This window comes from Schistocerca serialis, chromosome 2, assembly GCF_023864345.2.
Source record: "Schistocerca serialis cubense isolate TAMUIC-IGC-003099 chromosome 2, iqSchSeri2.2, whole genome shotgun sequence".
Classification (NCBI taxonomy): Eukaryota; Metazoa; Arthropoda; class Insecta; order Orthoptera; family Acrididae; genus Schistocerca; species Schistocerca serialis.
The window spans coordinates 131,402,510-131,424,697 of record NC_064639.1 but is presented as its reverse complement, the minus strand read 5'-3'; the positions used below and the strand labels follow the sequence as shown (position 1 = coordinate 131,424,697).

At 48.7% G+C, this 22,188-nt stretch overlaps 1 protein-coding gene across 1 annotated transcript in view; it reads right to left on the bottom strand.

Moving 5' to 3' along the window:
* Window positions 1–22,188, bottom strand: part of LOC126456833 (guanine nucleotide exchange protein smcr8b-like) — a 135,543-nt gene that overhangs the window by 5,680 nt on the left and 107,675 nt on the right. Inside the window, exons 10-11 of the mRNA XM_050092638.1 lie at window positions 21,808–21,994; window positions 21,617–21,725 (exon numbers count right to left, since the gene is read on the bottom strand). Coding sequence (XP_049948595.1) covers window positions 21,617–21,725; window positions 21,808–21,994 — 296 coding nt within the window. The remainder of the gene's footprint in view (window positions 1–21,616; window positions 21,726–21,807; window positions 21,995–22,188) is intronic.

Sequence of the window (22,188 nt, the reverse complement as noted above, 5' to 3'; positions counted from 1 at the left end):
CAGCTTAAAGAGGCTTTATTGAATGATCGTTGTCTGGTCCATTACGACCCTAACAAGCCTCTGGTGTTAGCTTGTGATGCCTCTTCTTTCGGCCTCGGTGCTGTGTTGTCTCACCGAGTCGGTAACACCAAACGTCCTATTGCGTTCGCATCTAAATTGCTAAACAAAGCTCAGTGTAATTATAGCCAATTGGACAAGGAAGCGTTGGCTATTGTGTTCGGTGTCACAAAATTCCATCACTACCTCTATGGTAGACCATTCTATTTAGTAACAGATCACAAGCCCCTGACGTCACTGTTTCATCCGTCTAAACCAGTTCCTCAGCGGACAGCTCAGAGACTACAACGTTGGGCTCTTTTGTTATCACAATACCAGTATGAGATACTGTATCGCCCTACAGCTCAGCATGCAAACGCTGACGCGCTTTCTAGATTGCCGATTGCTGCGGATGATGTCTTCGATTCCTCTGAAGACTCTTGCCATCAGATTGACGCCGACGAGCATCAATCCCTCCGGGATTTTCCGATTGATTATCGTCAGGTGGCACGTGAGACAGCTACGGATCCTCATCTGAGTTTACTATTACGTTTTGTTCAACGTGGTTGGCCGTCCAAGGCAAAGGACATATCGGACCCTGAGGTTCGTCGCTATTATCCGCAACGTCATCTGTTGTCTGTTTCGCACGGAGTTTTGCTGTTACGCACCGAGAATGACCAGCTTCGTGTCATGGTTCCCCAAGTGCTCCAATCCAAGGTCCTCGACTTGTTGCATCAAGGTCATTGGGGAGTGGTCCGCACCAAGCAGCTTGCCCGCCGTCATTGTACATGGATCGGCACTGATAAGCAGATTACGCAGATGTCTACAGATTGTTCGACGTGTGCCGAACACCAAGCTGCTCCACCTCAACGCTATTTTGAGTGGGCACGCCCTGCCGGTCCCTGGCAGCGAGTACATATTGATTTCACTGGTCCATATTGGAATTCTCGTTGGCTCATCGTGATAGATGCATTTAGTAATTTTCCGTTTGTTGTGCCCATGCAGTCTACAACGTCTGCACAAACTATACAGGCGTTGACTTCCATTTTTTGTATTGAGGGTCTTCCAGAAGTTTTAGTGTCTGACAATGGTCCACAATTTACCTCTGCTGAATTTGAAAGTTTTTGTTCTGCCAATGGCATTCGCCATGTTCTTACTCCGCCGTTCCACCCTCAATCGAATGGCGCAGTGGAACGTTTTGTACGCACATTCAAGGATCATATGGACCGCCTTCGTGCTAAGCACTCTCGTCAGCAGGCCCTCATCACGTTCCTGTCGTCGTACCGGACCACACCACGCGACGGCCCTTCGCCTGCGGAGCTTCTCCACGGCCGTCGTCATCGCACCCTACTACGGTTGTTGCACCCCCTGGATCGACCCGCCGCTTCTGAGCATCGCACGCATTTTCAGCGCAACGACGCCGTTTTTTTTCAGAGTTTATCACGGTCGCCGTCGTTGGGAACGTGGTACCGTGAAAAGTGTCCAGGGTCGCGGTTTTTATACTGTTCAAGGTGCTACTGGGGTGCACAGGAGGCATCAGAACCAGTTGCGCCGTGCTGGCCGCCCGGATTCTGCCACTCGTTCTTTGTCCACAGATTTGGTCCGCGGCGGGTTCCAGCCGCGCCTTCCGACTTCGCTGCCGCCCCCAGGGCAGCAGCAGCAGCCGTCGCAGCTACCACGCCGACAGCCCGTCCCGTTGATGCCTCCCGCGCAGCTTCATCCGGGAGCGCCCCAGGTGGTCTCTCCGGCGCCTGCGGTCCCTCTTCAGTCGCCACCGCCTTCGGAGCTGATGAACGTCGACCCCTCAGCCGGGCCGCCTTCCCAAGCGGTGGCTGTGCAGCCTGTCCTGCAGCCGCTTTCCTTGGGCACCCCCAAGGAGTCTGACACTGCAACGCCTTGTCCGGCGCCCACTCAGCAGCCGTCGAGGCAGCGTCAGGAGACGCTGCCTCTCTTCGTGGGTCCCGACGCCCCGTCGCGTCCAGTACCAGAAGCTGCGCCCGTGGTCACAGGCGTGCACCCTGCCCTCGGTTTTCAGTCGGTGTTTCCTGAGGCCCCGCACAGCCAATGCTGGGGTGCGGACCGGGGACTGCCACCGACAACAGTCTCCGCCCCGGTCTCTTCTGCCACGCCTGCGACCAGACCCCTCCCCCGCCGTCGACGCTCGCCACGTCATTATTCAACGACGGTGCGGCGATTTGGGGGGGGAGGAGTGTTATATCCTAGCCAGTAATGCCACCCGAGCCCGCTGCCAAAAGGTTGGCAGCATCAAAGTCCGGACGCCGTCCGCATAAGCAGCGCCAGCGATACAGGAAATCGCCGCAAGTCTGCGCGCGCCACCGCTGGCTTCTGGCTTCTTAAGCGCTGGAGTCGCGAGCGCTAGGACAGTTCTGTATTCGCCGCTCAGTTGTATACTCGCCACCGAATTGTGTACTTGCTAGTCAGTTGTGTGTTCATCGCAGCAGAGTTGTTGTTTGTCGTCAGCTGACGCTGACCTAGCCGCTCCGACTCGAACTAGACAGATTTCTGTAGACACGGAGTTCCCTACTGTGTTGCTGTATCTTCGTTAATAAATATAAGTACCGACTTTTATTTAATCAGAGTGTTTGGGTTTTCATCTTTCTGTTCACTGTTCCAGCGGACCGGTCGGCCCGCTATTAAAAGTGTGGCGGTGACTTCGTAAGCCGTTTCTACAGCGAATTGCTTGTCGCTACGAACACCGCCACAAAACTGGCGACGAGGACTTCCGAACTCGTGTGCAGGGCTGGTTCAACTTGTTTCTGGTTATACTAATTATAGCGATAAAATTTTGGGGGCTGGTTTAATTTGTGTTCACTATGTCTGCCGAATTACAACAGTTGATCTTGTTACAGAGTCAGCAAATACAAAGTCTGGTGGAAGCAATCGCCAAACAAGCGGCTAATCCTCCGACACAAAAGGAACAAGCACAGGCAGCACCACCTTTCCGTGCTTTTGATGCATCAAGCGAAGAATGGCGAGAATATTTCGCGCAGCTGCAGGCGCACATGACAGTCTACAAAATCACAGGTACTGAGCGGCAGCTTTATTTAATTTCCACTGCAGGCGTGGAAATCTATCGACTACTTTGTAAGTTGTTCCCGGAATCCCAGCCAGAAGCTTTAGACTATGACGTTTTTGTTAACAAGCTTGCTGAGTATTTCGAGTCGCGAGTTCATGTGGCAGCAGCCAGATTCAAGTTCTTCAGATTAAAGAAACTGCCACATCAATCTAATAAACAGTGGTTAACAGATTTACGGGGCCTCACCCGTCAGTGCCGATTTAATTGTGTGTGTGGAGCTTCCTACAGTGATGTCATGTTACGAGACGCTATTACTCAAAACATTGCTGATTCTCGTATTCGTGCTGCTATCTTAAAGTTGCCTGACCCGTCATTAGAGACTGTGATGAACATCATTGAAGCCCAAGATACTTTTGACTATGCTGAGTGTGAGTTAGATCAGCCATGTATTTCTCAAATTGCCTGTGCCAAGCAAGTTATGTCACGCCCGCGGCCCCACCGGCAGAGTCAGACTGTAAACACTAGCCGGCCGCGTCATGTTAAACACATTCGTCAGCCGCGTGTGCAAAATGATAGAGTTAAGTCTTGCCCTAAGTGTGTTCTTGTTCATCCTCGTGAACGTTGCCCGTTAAGAAACGCGGTTTGTCACTTTTGTCAAAGGAAAGGACACATCCAGACTGTTTGTTTGCGTAAACGGAAGAACAATTCTAGTGCTGCCCAGCCCATGGATATTCATGTTCTTCAAAGCCAGCCCGCCCAGAAGGTCGCGTTTAAAGACTCTTCCACGGTTCGTGTGGGTAATAAACTTGTTCGCAATAAGCCACCCACGCAGCCCTCTGCTATGCGACCCAAGCGTAATTCAAACGCTGTAAAACGTAATGTACAGACTGCACGTGACGCGGGAGTTGTTGTTCCACCCGCCCAACCCACGAGTTGTCGTAAGCAGCGAACACGCGCTAAACGCGCTGATTTTGTGTCTTCCGCCTCAACTGCACCGATCCAGAGACAGTGTAATAAACTATTTGTGAAGCTACGCATCCAGGATAAGACCTTCAATTTTCAATTAGACACTGGTGCGTCTGTGACTCTCATAAATAGTGCTACGTATGCGGCTATCGGCCGCCCTAAACTTTCAGCGGCAAAACATTCTTTGGCTACTTATAGTGGAGAACAAATTCCTGTGTTAGGTGTACGTAGCGTGCCAGCCACATTCCGTGGCAATACAAAAACAATTTCATTCACAGTGCTCCGCACTACAGACAGTGTAAACATTTTCGGATTAGACTGTTTTGACTTGTTTGGCCTGTCTATCCACGACAATGTGTTGTAAATTAATTCTGTTGTTGTTCCTCAAGACAGCATAACCGATTTGTGTAAACGATACAGTGACATATTTAAAGACGAACTAGGTTGTGCTGCGAACTTTGCCGCTCATATTACGTTAAAAGATAATGCTCAGCCTCGATTTTGTCGTGCTCGTCCAGTGCCTCACGCCCTCCGGGCACCTGTAGAAGATGAACTTCGTCGTTGGCAAAACAACGGTGTTATTCAACCCGTTTCAGCGAGCCAGTGGGCTTCTCCCTTAGTTATTATAAAGAAACCGTCTGGCAAGTTAAGTTTGTGTGCTGATTTTAAGTCGACAGTTAATCCTCAGACTGTCATTGATTCTTTTCCTTTGCCTAGACCGGACGAGCTGATGGATAAGTTAGGGGAAGCTCGTTTCTTTTCCAAAATTGATCTCCGTGAAGCATATTTGCAATTGCCCCTTGACGAGCAATCACAACAGTATTTTGTCATAAACACGTCGTTGGGGTTGTTCCGTTTTCTGCGTTTGCCTTTTGGTTGTGCGTCAGCTCCAGCTGTTTTTCAGCGTTTTTTGTCACAACTTCTGGCTAATGTGCCATCATGTTGCAACTATTTAGACGATATTGTTGTGTCCGGTCGGACGCCTGCTGAACATTTCCGTAATTTGGAGTGTTTGTTTAAAGTGTTGTCTCAGGCAGGCCTACGTTGCAACATCGATAAATGTTCATTTTTCCTTACGGAGTTGGAGTATCTGGGACATGTTATTAATGCTCAAGGCATTCATCCCTCCCAGTCACATTTAGCAGCTATTCGTGATTTGCCCGCCCCTCGCAATCTGCAGGAATTGCATGCAGTTCTTGGCAAATTGACATATTATATTAGGTTTATACCTAATGCATCACAGATTGCTGCACCGTTGCATCGTCTCCGCCGTAAGAATGTTCTGTTTGTGTGATCAGCTGATTGCCAATCAGCCTTTCAGCAGCTTAAAGAGGCTTTATTGAATGATCGTTGTCTGGTCCATTACGACCCTAACAAGCCTCTGGTGTTAGCTTGTGATGCCTCTTCTTTCGGCCTCGGTGCTGTGTTGTCTCACCGAGTCGGTAACACCAAACGTCCTATTGCGTTCGCATCTAAATTGCTAAACAAAGCTCAGTGTAATTATAGCCAATTGGACAAGGAAGCGTTGGCTATTGTGTTCGGTGTCACAAAATTCCATCACTACCTCTATGGTAGACCATTCTATTTAGTAACAGATCACAAGCCCCTGACGTCACTGTTTCATCCGTCTAAACCAGTTCCTCAGCGGACAGCTCAGAGACTACAACGTTGGGCTCTTTTGTTATCACAATACCAGTATGAGATACTGTATCGCCCTACAGCTCAGCATGCAAACGCTGACGCGCTTTCTAGATTGCCGATTGCTGCGGATGATGTCTTCGATTCCTCTGAAGACTCTTGCCATCAGATTGACGCCGACGAGCATCAATCCCTCCGGGATTTTCCGATTGATTATCGTCAGGTGGCACGTGAGACAGCTACGGATCCTCATCTGAGTTTACTATTACGTTTTGTTCAACGTGGTTGGCCGTCCAAGGCAAAGGACATATCGGACCCTGAGGTTCGTCGCTATTATCCGCAACGTCATCTGTTGTCTGTTTCGCACGGAGTTTTGCTGTTACGCACCGAGAATGACCAGCTTCGTGTCATGGTTCCCCAAGTGCTCCAATCCAAGGTCCTCGACTTGTTGCATCAAGGTCATTGGGGAGTGGTCCGCACCAAGCAGCTTGCCCGCCGTCATTGTACATGGATCGGCACTGATAAGCAGATTACGCAGATGTCTACAGATTGTTCGACGTGTGCCGAACACCAAGCTGCTCCACCTCAACGCTATTTTGAGTGGGCACGCCCTGCCGGTCCCTGGCAGCGAGTACATATTGATTTCACTGGTCCATATTGGAATTCTCGTTGGCTCATCGTGATAGATGCATTTAGTAATTTTCCGTTTGTTGTGCCCATGCAGTCTACAACGTCTGCACAAACTATACAGGCGTTGACTTCCATTTTTTGTATTGAGGGTCTTCCAGAAGTTTTAGTGCCTGACAATGGTCCACAATTTACCTCTGCTGAATTTGAAAGTTTTTGTTCTGCCAATGGCATTCGCCATGTTCTTACTCCGCCGTTCCACCCTCAATCGAATGGCGCAGTGGAACGTTTTGTACGCACATTCAAGGATCATATGGACCGCCTTCGTGCTAAGCACTCTCGTCAGCAGGCCCTCATCACGTTCCTGTCGTCGTACCGGACCACACCACGCGACGGCCCTTCGCCTGCGGAGCTTCTCCACGGCCGTCGTCATCGCACCCTACTACGGTTGTTGCACCCCCTGGATCGACCCGCCGCTTCTGAGCATCGCACGCATTTTCAGCGCAACGACGCCGTTTTTTTTCAGAGTTTATCACGGTCGCCGTCGTTGGGAACGTGGTACCGTGAAAAGTGTCCAGGGTCGCGGTTTTTATACTGTTCAAGGTGCTACTGGGGTGCACAGGAGGCATCAGAACCAGTTGCGCCGTGCTGGCCGCCCGGATTCTGCCACTCGTTCTTTGTCCACAGATTTGGTCCGCGGCGGGTTCCAGCCGCGCCTTCCGACTTCGCTGCCGCCCCCAGGGCAGCAGCAGCAGCCGTCGCAGCTACCACGCCGACAGCCCGTCCCGTTGATGCCTCCCGCGCAGCTTCATCCGGGAGCGCCCCAGGTGGTCTCTCCGGCGCCTGCGGTCCCTCTTCAGTCGCCACCGCCTTCGGAGCTGATGAACGTCGACCCCTCAGCCGGGCCGCCTTCCCAAGCGGTGGCTGTGCAGCCTGTCCTGCAGCCGCTTTCCTTGGGCACCCCCAAGGAGTCTGACACTGCAACGCCTTGTCCGGCGCCCACTCAGCAGCCGTCGAGGCAGCGTCAGGAGACGCTGCCTCTCTTCGTGGGTCCCGACGCCCCGTCGCGTCCAGTACCAGAAGCTGCGCCCGTGGTCACAGGCGTGCACCCTGCCCTCGGTTTTCAGTCGGTGTTTCCTGAGGCCCCGCACAGCCAATGCTGGGGTGCGGACCGGGGACTGCCACCGACAACAGTCTCCGCCCCGGTCTCTTCTGCCACGCCTGCGACCAGACCCCTCCCCCGCCGTCGACGCTCGCCACGTCATTATTCAACGACGGTGCGGCGATTTGGGGGGGGAGGAGTGTTATATCCTAGCCAGTAATGCCACCCGAGCCCGCTGCCAAAAGGTTGGCAGCATCAAAGTCCGGACGCCGTCCGCATAAGCAGCGCCAGCGATACAGGAAATCGCCGCAAGTCTGCGCGCGCCACCGCTGGCTTCTGGCTTCTTAAGCGCTGGAGTCGCGAGCGCTAGGACAGTTCTGTATTCGCCGCTCAGTTGTATACTCGCCACCGAATTGTGTACTTGCTAGTCAGTTGTGTGTTCATCGCAGCAGAGTTGTTGTTTGTCGTCAGCTGACGCTGACCTAGCCGCTCCGACTCGAACTAGACAGATTTCTGTAGACACGGAGTTCCCTACTGTGTTGCTGTATCTTCGTTAATAAAGATAAGTACCGACTTTTATTTAATCAGAGTGTTTGGGTTTTCATCTTTCTGTTCACTGTTCCAGCGGACCGGTCGGCCCGCTATTAAAAGTGTGGCGGTGACTTCGTAAGCCGTTTCTACAGCGAATTGCTTGTCGCTACGAACACCGCCACAAAACTGGCGACGAGGACTTCCGAACTCGTGTGCAGGGCTGGTTCAACTTGTTTCTGGTTATACTAATTATAGCGATAAAATTTTGGGGGCTGGTTTAATTTGTGTTCACTATGTCTGCCGAATTACAACAGTTGATCTTGTTACAGAGTCAGCAAATACAAAGTCTGGTGGAAGCAATCGCCAAACAAGCGGCTAATCCTCCGACACAAAAGGAACAAGCACAGGCAGCACCACCTTTCCGTGCTTTTGATGCATCAAGCGAAGAATGGCGAGAATATTTCGCGCAGCTGCAGGCGCACATGACAGTCTACAAAATCACAGGTACTGAGCGGCAGCTTTATTTAATTTCCACTGCAGGCGTGGAAATCTATCGACTACTTTGTAAGTTGTTCCCGGAATCCCAGCCAGAAGCTTTAGACTATGACGTTTTTGTTAACAAGCTTGCTGAGTATTTCGAGTCGCGAGTTCATGTGGCAGCAGCCAGATTCAAGTTCTTCAGATTAAAGAAACTGCCACATCAATCTAATAAACAGTGGTTAACAGATTTACGGGGCCTCACCCGTCAGTGCCGATTTAATTGTGTGTGTGGAGCTTCCTACAGTGATGTCATGTTACGAGACGCTATTACTCAAAACATTGCTGATTCTCGTATTCGTGCTGCTATCTTAAAGTTGCCTGACCCGTCATTAGAGACTGTGATGAACATCATTGAAGCCCAAGATACTTTTGACTATGCTGAGTGTGAGTTAGATCAGCCATGTATTTCTCAAATTGCCTGTGCCAAGCAAGTTATGTCACGCCCGCGGCCCCACCGGCAGAGTCAGACTGTAAACACTAGCCGGCCGCGTCATGTTAAACACATTCGTCAGCCGCGTGTGCAAAATGATAGAGTTAAGTCTTGCCCTAAGTGTGTTCTTGTTCATCCTCGTGAACGTTGCCCGTTAAGAAACGCGGTTTGTCACTTTTGTCAAAGGAAAGGACACATCCAGACTGTTTGTTTGCGTAAACGGAAGAACAATTCTAGTGCTGCCCAGCCCATGGATATTCATGTTCTTCAAAGCCAGCCCGCCCAGAAGGTCGCGTTTAAAGACTCTTCCACGGTTCGTGTGGGTAATAAACTTGTTCGCAATAAGCCACCCACGCAGCCCTCTGCTATGCGACCCAAGCGTAATTCAAACGCTGTAAAACGTAATGTACAGACTGCACGTGACGCGGGAGTTGTTGTTCCACCCGCCCAACCCACGAGTTGTCGTAAGCAGCGAACACGCGCTAAACGCGCTGATTTTGTGTCTTCCGCCTCAACTGCACCGATCCAGAGACAGTGTAATAAACTATTTGTGAAGCTACGCATCCAGGATAAGACCTTCAATTTTCAATTAGACACTGGTGCGTCTGTGACTCTCATAAATAGTGCTACGTATGCGGCTATCGGCCGCCCTAAACTTTCAGCGGCAAAACATTCTTTGGCTACTTATAGTGGAGAACAAATTCCTGTGTTAGGTGTACGTAGCGTGCCAGCCACATTCCGTGGCAATACAAAAACAATTTCATTCACAGTGCTCCGCACTACAGACAGTGTAAACATTTTCGGATTAGACTGTTTTGACTTGTTTGGCCTGTCTATCCACGACAATGTGTTGTAAATTAATTCTGTTGTTGTTCCTCAAGACAGCATAACCGATTTGTGTAAACGATACAGTGACATATTTAAAGACGAACTAGGTTGTGCTGCGAACTTTGCCGCTCATATTACGTTAAAAGATAATGCTCAGCCTCGATTTTGTCGTGCTCGTCCAGTGCCTCACGCCCTCCGGGCACCTGTAGAAGATGAACTTCGTCGTTGGCAAAACAACGGTGTTATTCAACCCGTTTCAGCGAGCCAGTGGGCTTCTCCCTTAGTTATTATAAAGAAACCGTCTGGCAAGTTAAGTTTGTGTGCTGATTTTAAGTCGACAGTTAATCCTCAGACTGTCATTGATTCTTTTCCTTTGCCTAGACCGGACGAGCTGATGGATAAGTTAGGGGAAGCTCGTTTCTTTTCCAAAATTGATCTCCGTGAAGCATATTTGCAATTGCCCCTTGACGAGCAATCACAACAGTATTTTGTCATAAACACGTCGTTGGGGTTGTTCCGTTTTCTGCGTTTGCCTTTTGGTTGTGCGTCAGCTCCAGCTGTTTTTCAGCGTTTTTTGTCACAACTTCTGGCTAATGTGCCATCATGTTGCAACTATTTAGACGATATTGTTGTGTCCGGTCGGACGCCTGCTGAACATTTCCGTAATTTGGAGTGTTTGTTTAAAGTGTTGTCTCAGGCAGGCCTACGTTGCAACATCGATAAATGTTCATTTTTCCTTACGGAGTTGGAGTATCTGGGACATGTTATTAATGCTCAAGGCATTCATCCCTCCCAGTCACATTTAGCAGCTATTCGTGATTTGCCCGCCCCTCGCAATCTGCAGGAATTGCATGCAGTTCTTGGCAAATTGACATATTATATTAGGTTTATACCTAATGCATCACAGATTGCTGCACCGTTGCATCGTCTCCGCCGTAAGAATGTTCTGTTTGTGTGATCAGCTGATTGCCAATCAGCCTTTCAGCAGCTTAAAGAGGCTTTATTGAATGATCGTTGTCTGGTCCATTACGACCCTAACAAGCCTCTGGTGTTAGCTTGTGATGCCTCTTCTTTCGGCCTCGGTGCTGTGTTGTCTCACCGAGTCGGTAACACCAAACGTCCTATTGCGTTCGCATCTAAATTGCTAAACAAAGCTCAGTGTAATTATAGCCAATTGGACAAGGAAGCGTTGGCTATTGTGTTCGGTGTCACAAAATTCCATCACTACCTCTATGGTAGACCATTCTATTTAGTAACAGATCACAAGCCCCTGACGTCACTGTTTCATCCGTCTAAACCAGTTCCTCAGCGGACAGCTCAGAGACTACAACGTTGGGCTCTTTTGTTATCACAATACCAGTATGAGATACTGTATCGCCCTACAGCTCAGCATGCAAACGCTGACGCGCTTTCTAGATTGCCGATTGCTGCGGATGATGTCTTCGATTCCTCTGAAGACTCTTGCCATCAGATTGACGCCGACGAGCATCAATCCCTCCGGGATTTTCCGATTGATTATCGTCAGGTGGCACGTGAGACAGCTACGGATCCTCATCTGAGTTTACTATTACGTTTTGTTCAACGTGGTTGGCCGTCCAAGGCAAAGGACATATCGGACCCTGAGGTTCGTCGCTATTATCCGCAACGTCATCTGTTGTCTGTTTCGCACGGAGTTTTGCTGTTACGCACCGAGAATGACCAGCTTCGTGTCATGGTTCCCCAAGTGCTCCAATCCAAGGTCCTCGACTTGTTGCATCAAGGTCATTGGGGAGTGGTCCGCACCAAGCAGCTTGCCCGCCGTCATTGTACATGGATCGGCACTGATAAGCAGATTACGCAGATGTCTACAGATTGTTCGACGTGTGCCGAACACCAAGCTGCTCCACCTCAACGCTATTTTGAGTGGGCACGCCCTGCCGGTCCCTGGCAGCGAGTACATATTGATTTCACTGGTCCATATTGGAATTCTCGTTGGCTCATCGTGATAGATGCATTTAGTAATTTTCCGTTTGTTGTGCCCATGCAGTCTACAACGTCTGCACAAACTATACAGGCGTTGACTTCCATTTTTTGTATTGAGGGTCTTCCAGAAGTTTTAGTGTCTGACAATGGTCCACAATTTACCTCTGCTGAATTTGAAAGTTTTTGTTCTGCCAATGGCATTCGCCATGTTCTTACTCCGCCGTTCCACCCTCAATCGAATGGCGCAGTGGAACGTTTTGTACGCACATTCAAGGATCATATGGACCGCCTTCGTGCTAAGCACTCTCGTCAGCAGGCCCTCATCACGTTCCTGTCGTCGTACCGGACCACGCCACGCGACGGCCCTTCGCCTGCGGAGCTTCTCCACGGCCGTCGTCATCGCACCCTACTACGGTTGTTGCACCCCCTGGATCGACCCGCCGCTTCTGAGCATCGCACGCATTTTCAGCGCAACGACGCCGTTTTTTTTCAGAGTTTATCACGGTCGCCGTCGTTGGGAACGTGGTACCGTGAAAAGTGTCCAGGGTCGCGGTTTTTATACTGTTCAAGGTGCTACTGGGGTGCACAGGAGGCATCAGAACCAGTTGCGCCGTGCTGGCCGCCCGGATTCTGCCGCTCGTTCTTTGTCCACAGATTTGGTCCGCGGCGGGTTCCAGCCGCGCCTTCCGACTTCGCTGCCGCCCCCAGGGCAGCAGCAGCAGCCGTCGCCGCTACCACGCCGACAGCCCGTCCCGTTGATGCCTCCCGCGCAGCTTCATCCGGGAGCGCCCCAGGTGGTCTCTCCGGCGCCTGCGGTCCCTCTTCAGTCGCCACCGCCTTCGGAGCTGATGAACGTCGACCCCTCAGCCGGGCCGCCTTCCCAAGCGGTGGCTGTGCAGCCTGTCCTGCAGCCGCTTTCCTTGGGCACCCCCAAGGAGTCTGACACTGCAGCGCCTTGTCCGGCGCCCACTCAGCAGCCGTCGAGGCAGCGTCAGGAGACACTGCCTCTCTTCGTGGGTCCCGACGCCCCGTCGCGTCCAGTACCAGAAGCTGCGCCCGTGGTCACAGGCGTGCACCCTGCCCTCGGTTTTCAGTCGGTGTTTCCTGAGGCCCCGCACAGCCAATGCTGGGGTGCGGACCGGGGACTGCCACCGACAACAGTCTCCGCCCCGGTCTCTTCTGCCACGCCTGCGACCAGACCCCTCCCCCGCCGTCGACGCTCGCCACGTCATTATTCAACGACGGTGCGGCGATTTGGGGGGGGAGGAGTGTTATATCCTAGCCAGTAATGCCACCCGAGCCCGCTGCCAAAAGGTTGGCAGCATCAAAGTCCGGACGCCGTCCGCATAAGCAGCGCCAGCGATACAGGAAATCGCCGCAAGTCTGCGCGCGCCACCGCTGGCTTCTGGCTTCTTAAGCGCTGGAGTCGCGAGCGCTAGGACAGTTCTGTATTCGCCGCTCAGTTGTATACTCGCCACCGAATTGTGTACTTGCTAGTCAGTTGTGTGTTCATCGCAGCAGAGTTGTTGTTTGTCGTCAGCTGACGCTGACCTAGCCGCTCCGACTCGAACTAGACAGATTTCTGTAGACATGGAGTTCCCTACTGTGTTGCTGTATCTTCGTTAATAAAGATAAGTACCGACTTTTATTTAATCAGAGTGTTTGGGTTTTCATCTTTCTGTTCACTGTTCCAGCGGACCGGTCGGCCCGCTATTAAAAGTGTGGCGGTGACTTCGTAAGCCGTTTCTACAGCGAATTGCTTGTCGCTACGAACACCGCCACAAAACTGGCGACGAGGACTTCCGAACTCGTGTGCAGGGCTGGTTCAACTTGTTTCTGGTTATACTAATTATAGCGATAAAATTTTGGGGGCTGGTTTAATTTGTGTTCACTATGTCTGCCGAATTACAACAGTTGATCTTGTTACAGAGTCAGCAAATACAAAGTCTGGTGGAAGCAATCGCCAAACAAGCGGCTAATCCTCCGACACAAAAGGAACAAGCACAGGCAGCACCACCTTTCCGTGCTTTTGATGCATCAAGCGAAGAATGGCGAGAATATTTCGCGCAGCTGCAGGCGCACATGACAGTCTACAAAATCACAGGTACTGAGCGGCAGCTTTATTTAATTTCCACTGCAGGCGTGGAAATCTATCGACTACTTTGTAAGTTGTTCCCGGAATCCCAGCCAGAAGCTTTAGACTATGACGTTTTTGTTAACAAGCTTGCTGAGTATTTCGAGTCGCGAGTTCATGTGGCAGCAGCCAGATTCAAGTTCTTCAGATTAAAGAAACTGCCACATCAATCTAATAAACAGTGGTTAACAGATTTACGGGGCCTCACCCGTCAGTGCCGATTTAATTGTGTGTGTGGAGCTTCCTACAGTGATGTCATGTTACGAGACGCTATTACTCAAAACATTGCTGATTCTCGTATTCGTGCTGCTATCTTAAAGTTGCCTGACCCGTCATTAGAGACTGTGATGAACATCATTGAAGCCCAAGATACTTTTGACTATGCTGAGTGTGAGTTAGATCAGCCATGTATTTCTCAAATTGCCTGTGCCAAGCAAGTTATGTCACGCCCGCGGCCCCACCGGCAGAGTCAGACTGTAAACACTAGCCGGCCGCGTCATGTTAAACACATTCGTCAGCCGCGTGTGCAAAATGATAGAGTTAAGTCTTGCCCTAAGTGTGTTCTTGTTCATCCTCGTGAACGTTGCCCGTTAAGAAACGCGGTTTGTCACTTTTGTCAAAGGAAAGGACACATCCAGACTGTTTGTTTGCGTAAACGGAAGAACAATTCTAGTGCTGCCCAGCCCATGGATATTCATGTTCTTCAAAGCCAGCCCGCCCAGAAGGTCGCGTTTAAAGACTCTTCCACGGTTCGTGTGGGTAATAAACTTGTTCGCAATAAGCCACCCACGCAGCCCTCTGCTATGCGACCCAAGCGTAATTCAAACGCTGTAAAACGTAATGTACAGACTGCACGTGACGCGGGAGTTGTTGTTCCACCCGCCCAACCCACGAGTTGTCGTAAGCAGCGAACACGCGCTAAACGCGCTGATTTTGTGTCTTCCGCCTCAACTGCACCGATCCAGAGACAGTGTAATAAACTATTTGTGAAGCTACGCATCCAGGATAAGACCTTCAATTTTCAATTAGACACTGGTGCGTCTGTGACTCTCATAAATAGTGCTACGTATGCGGCTATCGGCCGCCCTAAACTTTCAGCGGCAAAACATTCTTTGGCTACTTATAGTGGAGAACAAATTCCTGTGTTAGGTGTACGTAGCGTGCCAGCCACATTCCGTGGCAATACAAAAACAATTTCATTCACAGTGCTCCGCACTACAGACAGTGTAAACATTTTCGGATTAGACTGTTTTGACTTGTTTGGCCTGTCTATCCACGACAATGTGTTGTAAATTAATTCTGTTGTTGTTCCTCAAGACAGCATAACCGATTTGTGTAAACGATACAGTGACATATTTAAAGACGAACTAGGTTGTGCTGCGAACTTTGCCGCTCATATTACGTTAAAAGATAATGCTCAGCCTCGATTTTGTCGTGCTCGTCCAGTGCCTCACGCCCTCCGGGCACCTGTAGAAGATGAACTTCGTCGTTGGCAAAACAACGGTGTTATTCAACCCGTTTCAGCGAGCCAGTGGGCTTCTCCCTTAGTTATTATAAAGAAACCGTCTGGCAAGTTAAGTTTGTGTGCTGATTTTAAGTCGACAGTTAATCCTCAGACTGTCATTGATTCTTTTCCTTTGCCTAGACCGGACGAGCTGATGGATAAGTTAGGGGAAGCTCGTTTCTTTTCCAAAATTGATCTCCGTGAAGCATATTTGCAATTGCCCCTTGACGAGCAATCACAACAGTATTTTGTCATAAACACGTCGTTGGGGTTGTTCCGTTTTCTGCGTTTGCCTTTTGGTTGTGCGTCAGCTCCAGCTGTTTTTCAGCGTTTTTTGTCACAACTTCTGGCTAATGTGCCATCATGTTGCAACTATTTAGACGATATTGTTGTGTCCGGTCGGACGCCTGCTGAACATTTCCGTAATTTGGAGTGTTTGTTTAAAGTGTTGTCTCAGGCAGGCCTACGTTGCAACATCGATAAATGTTCATTTTTCCTTACGGAGTTGGAGTATCTGGGACATGTTATTAATGCTCAAGGCATTCATCCCTCCCAGTCACATTTAGCAGCTATTCGTGATTTGCCCGCCCCTCGCAATCTGCAGGAATTGCATGCAGTTCTTGGCAAATTGACATATTATATTAGGTTTATACCTAATGCATCACAGATTGCTGCACCGTTGCATCGTCTCCGCCGTAAGAATGTTCTGTTTGTGTGATCAGCTGATTGCCAATCAGCCTTTCAGCAGCTTAAAGAGGCTTTATTGAATGATCGTTGTCTGGTCCATTACGACCCTAACAAGCCTCTGGTGTTAGCTTGTGATGCCTCTTCTTTCGGCCTCGGTGCTGTGTTGTCTCACCGAGTCGGTAACACCAAACGTCCTATTGCGTTCGCATCTAAATTGCTAAACAAAGCTCAGTGTAATTATAGCCAATTGGACAAGGAAGCGTTGGCTATTGTGTTCGGTGTCACAAAATTCCATCACTACCTCTATGGTAGACCATTCTATTTAGTAACAGATCACAAGCCCCTGACGTCACTGTTTCATCCGTCTAAACCAGTTCCTCAGCGGACAGCTCAGAGACTACAACGTTGGGCTCTTTTGTTATCACAATACCAGTATGAGATACTGTATCGCCCTACAGCTCAGCATGCAAACGCTGACGCGCTTTCTAGATTGCCGATTGCTGCGGATGATGTCTTCGATTCCTCTGAAGACTCTTGCCATCAGATTGACGCCGACGAGCATCAATCCCTCCGGGATTTTCCGATTGATTATCGTCAGGTGGCACGTGAGACAGCTACGGATCCTCATCTGAGTTTACTATTACGTTTTGTTCAACGTGGTTGGCCGTCCAAGGCAAAGGACATATCGGACCCTGAGGTTCGTCGCTATTATCCGCAACGTCATCTGTTGTCTGTTTCGCACGGAGTTTTGCTGTTACGCACCGAGAATGACCAGCTTCGTGTCATGGTTCCCCAAGTGCTCCAATCCAAGGTCCTCGACTTGTTGCATCAAGGTCATTGGGGAGTGGTCCGCACCAAGCAGCTTGCCCGCCGTCATTGTACATGGATCGGCACTGATAAGCAGATTACGCAGATGTCTACAGATTGTTCGACGTGTGCCGAACACCAAGCTGCTCCACCTCAACGCTATTTTGAGTGGGCACGCCCTGCCGGTCCCTGGCAGCGAGTACATATTGATTTCACTGGTCCATATTGGAATTCTCGTTGGCTCATCGTGATAGATGCATTTAGTAATTTTCCGTTTGTTGTGCCCATGCAGTCTACAACGTCTGCACAAACTATACAGGCGTTGACTTCCATTTTTTGTATTGAGGGTCTTCCAGAAGTTTTAGTGTCTGACAATGGTCCACAATTTACCTCTGCTGAATTTGAAAGTTTTTGTTCTGCCAATGGCATTCGCCATGTTCTTACTCCGCCGTTCCACCCTCAATCGAATGGCGCAGTGGAACGTTTTGTACGCACATTCAAGGATCATATGGACCGCCTTCGTGCTAAGCACTCTCGTCAGCAGGCCCTCATCACATTCCTGTCGTCGTACCGGACCACGCCACGCGACGGCCCTTCGCCTGCGGAGCTTCTCCACGGCCGTCGTCATCGCACCCTACTACGGTTGTTGCACCCCCTGGATCGACCCGCCGCTTCTGAGCATCGCACGCATTTTCAGCGCAACGACGCCGTTTTTTTTCAGAGTTTATCACGGTCGCCGTCGTTGGGAACGTGGTACCGTGAAAAGTGTCCAGGGTCGCGGTTTTTATACTGTTCAAGGTGCTACTGGGGTGCACAGGAGGCATCAGAACCAGTTGCGCCGTGCTGGCCGCCCGGATTCTGCCGCTCGTTCTTTGTCCACAGATTTGGTCCGCGGCGGGTTCCAGCCGCGCCTTCCGACTTCGCTGCCGCCCCCAGGGCAGCAGCAGCAGCCGTCGCCGCTACCACGCCGACAGCCCGTCCCGTTGATGCCTCCCGCGCAGCTTCATCCGGGAGCGCCCCAGGTGGTCTCTCCGGCGCCTGCGGTCCCTCTTCAGTCGCCACCGCCTTCGGAGCTGATGAACGTCGACCCCTCAGCCGGGCCGCCTTCCCAAGCGGTGGCTGTGCAGCCTGTCCTGCAGCCGCTTTCCTTGGGCACCCCCAAGGAGTCTGACACTGCAGCGCCTTGTCCGGCGCCCACTCAGCAGCCGTCGAGGCAGCGTCAGGAGACGCTGCCTCTCTTCGTGGGTCCCGACGCCCCGTCGCGTCCAGTACCAGAAGCTGCGCCCGTGGTCACAGGCGTGCACCCTGCCCTCGGTTTTCAGTCGGTGTTTCCTGAGGCCCCGCACAGCCAATGCTGGGGTGCGGACCGGGGACTGCCACCGACAACAGTCTCCGCCCCGGTCTCTTCTGCTACGCCTGCGACCAGACCCCTCCCCCGCCGCCGACGCTCGCCACGTCATTATTCAACGACGGTGCGGCGATTTGGGGGGGGGAGGAGTGTTATATCCTAGCCAGTAATGCCACCCGAGCCCGCTGCCAAAAGGTTGGCAGCATCAAAGTCCGGACGCCGTCCGCATAAGCAGCGCCAGCGATACAGGAAATCGCCGCAAGTCTGCGCGCGCCACCGCTGGCTTCTGGCTTCTTAAGCGCTGGAGTCGCGAGCGCTAGGACAGTTCTGTATTCGCCGCTCAGTTGTATACTCGCCACCGAATTGTGTACTTGCTAGTCAGTTGTGTGTTCATCGCAGCAGAGTTGTTGTTTGTCGTCAGCTGACGCTGACCTAGCCGCTCCGACTCGAACTAGACAGATTTCTGTAGACACGGAGTTCCCTACTGTGTTGCTGTATCTTCGTTAATAAAGATAAGTACCGACTTTTATTTAATCAGAGTGTTTGGGTTTTCATCTTTCTGTTCACTGTTCCAGCGGACCGGTCGGCCCGCTATTAAAAGTGTGGCGGTGACTTCGTAAGCCGTTTCTACAGCGAATTGCTTGTCGCTACGAACACCGCCACAAAAGCTCATATGGTGGATTCTTCCATAACCAAGGTACCTGAAGTATTTGGCATTTCAAGACGCATCATATCAAAGATTTATACCAAAAACAGGAAAGGGGAAAACATCATCTGTTAAGTCACAACATGGACGAAAGTGGGCTTTGAGTTACCTTGATATGAGGTCATTTAAGAGAATTGTGAGAAAAACTATGAGGACAACAGTCACTGCAGAACTTAAGATCACCCACACAAACCTTGTCCGCAGCAAAACAGCACAAAGGGAGCTCCATTAGCTGGGAATCACATGGCAAGCTAGAATTCCAAAACCACACATCAGTGATGCAAATGCCCGTAACAGGAAAATGTTGTACCAAAGCCACAAAACCTGGAACAATGGACAATTTCTGGCTGAGTTTACATTGATGTATGCTGTCTCAAGTCTATGCTGCAGACTGCTTGCTGCCAAGAGTTGAATATGGCAGGGGTTCTGTGATAACCTGGGCAGTTATATCATGGCCAGCTTTTATGACGATTATCAAATGGCAAAAATGGCTCTGAGCACTATGGGACTTAACATCTGAGGTCATCAGTCCCCTAGAACTAAGAACTACTTAAACCTAACTAACCTAAAGACATCACACACATCCATGCCCGAGGCAGGATTCGAACCTGCGACCGTAGCGGTCGCGCGGTTCCAGACTGTAGCGCCTAGAACCGCTCGGCCACCCTGGCCGGCTGACGATTATCATCTTGGTTCATGTAGCTGATGTGAAGTTGTAGAATATATTTATTGTTCATATACAGGGTACAGACTAGAGGACACACAAACAAATCATTATGAAGAAAGAACTCAACATTTTATGTAGTTGAGTAAATATGCAATAGAAAGACACACTCTCCAACTCCAAGATGTGATACTCATCATTTCACAAACAGCACTGAGTTGCATGGTGCATGTGTGACAATGACAGGGAACACTTACATGTTGGCAAACTACACAGTTCCACAGATGATTCCTGATGTCATTTTCCAGCAGGATGATGCCACACCCCTCTACCACGCTGATGTTACCACGTTTCAACGTAAGATGTTTCCTGAGCACTTCACTGGAAGGTGTGGGCATACGGGGTCCTGTTGCCTGGAACCCCTCAGTCTCTCGATTTGACTCTGCTTTATTTCAGTGCACGCGTGTTTATCAAGGACATGTTTATGGAACAAGGGTTTGAGATCTGGTAGATTTGAGACAACGGATGTACACCAAGGTGTGTCATACTTATGAACATGTGGCAAGAAGTGGGGTACTGTTTTGATATCTGATGAGCTATGAATGGTGCCTACATTGAAATGCACCAACAAGCATAAAAAAGTTTGAGCTCCTGTGAACAACATCAGACAAATAAAGTTATAAACTCTAATAGGTACTGAAATATAAACTTATGTTTTTGTATACTTCTTGCCCGGGCACCCTGTATTACACATCCTGTGCAACCAATAAATAATTAAACTAAATAAATGTGTTTAGTAATATTATATTTATGTTTCTAATATCATGTTGGCATTTTTTTCATAATCTCTAGAAATAAAAAAATTATATTTTTCATTTTTGTGCCAAATTTTAAGTTATTATGAATACTTGCTTTTTCACGTGATTAATAACTAACAATGAATAAATGCTACTTTTATAAAAATTATGATTCAATAATTGTTAATTAACTTCTCGATTTGATAATAAATATTGAATTCAAATAAAAGTTTAAAATCTGTTAAGTGTATTGAAATGTTTTGCACTTCACAATTGTCAGAAATCTTCAAAGTCAGTTTTTTATTTTTAGTGTTTTTGAGAGCTACATCATACTGCTTCACAAAATCGATATTTGACTTTTAAGTCCTGTAAGTAATAAGATAATTGAAGATTCTATGTCCATAATGTCCCCTTGCTGGTATTGCATCTTGAACATTCCATAATTCTTTAATGATATCTTTTTGATTAGTTGCCCATTTTCTCAAGTTCTTGCATCAGTTTGCATTGGTAAAGATACAGGACACTTTCTTCTTGCAACAGGTGTACTTAAAGGCTATGTTGCTTTCTCCAACGATTTTAGTTTTTTGTTTTACTTTCACACATCTTGCTCTATTTGAATTTTAACTTAAAATTATACTGATAAATGCCCAGATTTCTTACTCTGTAAACACATGTACCCACTACCCATGCAGCTTATTCCTTTTTTCTTTTTCTTTAAGACAGGCTGTACAGTTATCTTAATAGCAATATTCAACACTACACAATCATAGCTTGAGCCCCCCCTCCCCTCATGTTGTTATCATTTATGTCTAGGCATGGCTGCAAAATTCAACATGCAAAGATATGCACAAAATCTGACTGCCAGGAGGACAGTTTGTGAAATAATGTGCACATTGTATAACAACAACCAATTGGAAACCTACACAAACAGTAAATAATGAGAGGTTAATTACTGCACACAAGTATATTGCTAGATTCTAACCGATACATATAACACAGTAGCCATTTGAAAATAAAATAGATTTATTTACAATCTGAATAATGATAGTGACAGCCACAAACTCGCACAGTACCATGAGATGTTAAACAGAAGTGTTAGATAAGGTCAAAACTTCAAGAGTCCAGGATTTCTGGTTATTCAATGTCTGATTTTCTCTTAATAGCACAACATCTTCCACTGACATGTTTACACATACCTGAAGTTACAAATATTATGCAATATGTAATATTATTTATTTATAATGAGCAATATTAATTATTACTAATGCATACCTTGTCTCTGGAGCTAATCATATCATGAACAGAAATGCGTTCTGGAACACAGACCCCAATCAGTTGATATGAATTGATATGTGATGAAACAAGTATTCCACGATGCCACCTATAAACAGCAATATTTAACCGTAGGAAAACACAATCATGTTGTAATTAAGGAGATGCAAGAAGTTTGGAAGACAAATTACCTAAGAATTCTGACTACCTCTTCAAATTTCACAGGAAATAATACTACCAGAGCATCTATTATCTTGTTCACCTTCTTCTCCATTGCTTCACTTCCAGCAAGGACAACTGTCCTCCCAATAAGAATAGAGTACAGTACATGATGGGCAGCCTTGGGAAAGCTCTTGAAGAATTTCAATAAATTTTTTCCTGCCAATAATAATTTTGTACTCAACTTATCATTATTAAACACATAAAAATGAACTGAGAAAAATCAAATCTGCAGCTCTATAAATGAAATAGATATTTATTTGAACCTCCACTTCAAAATTTACAAGACTTTCACTAAAAATATCACTAAGCCCACAGAAAAAAAACACTGGATTTCAAGTAGGTAAAGGAAC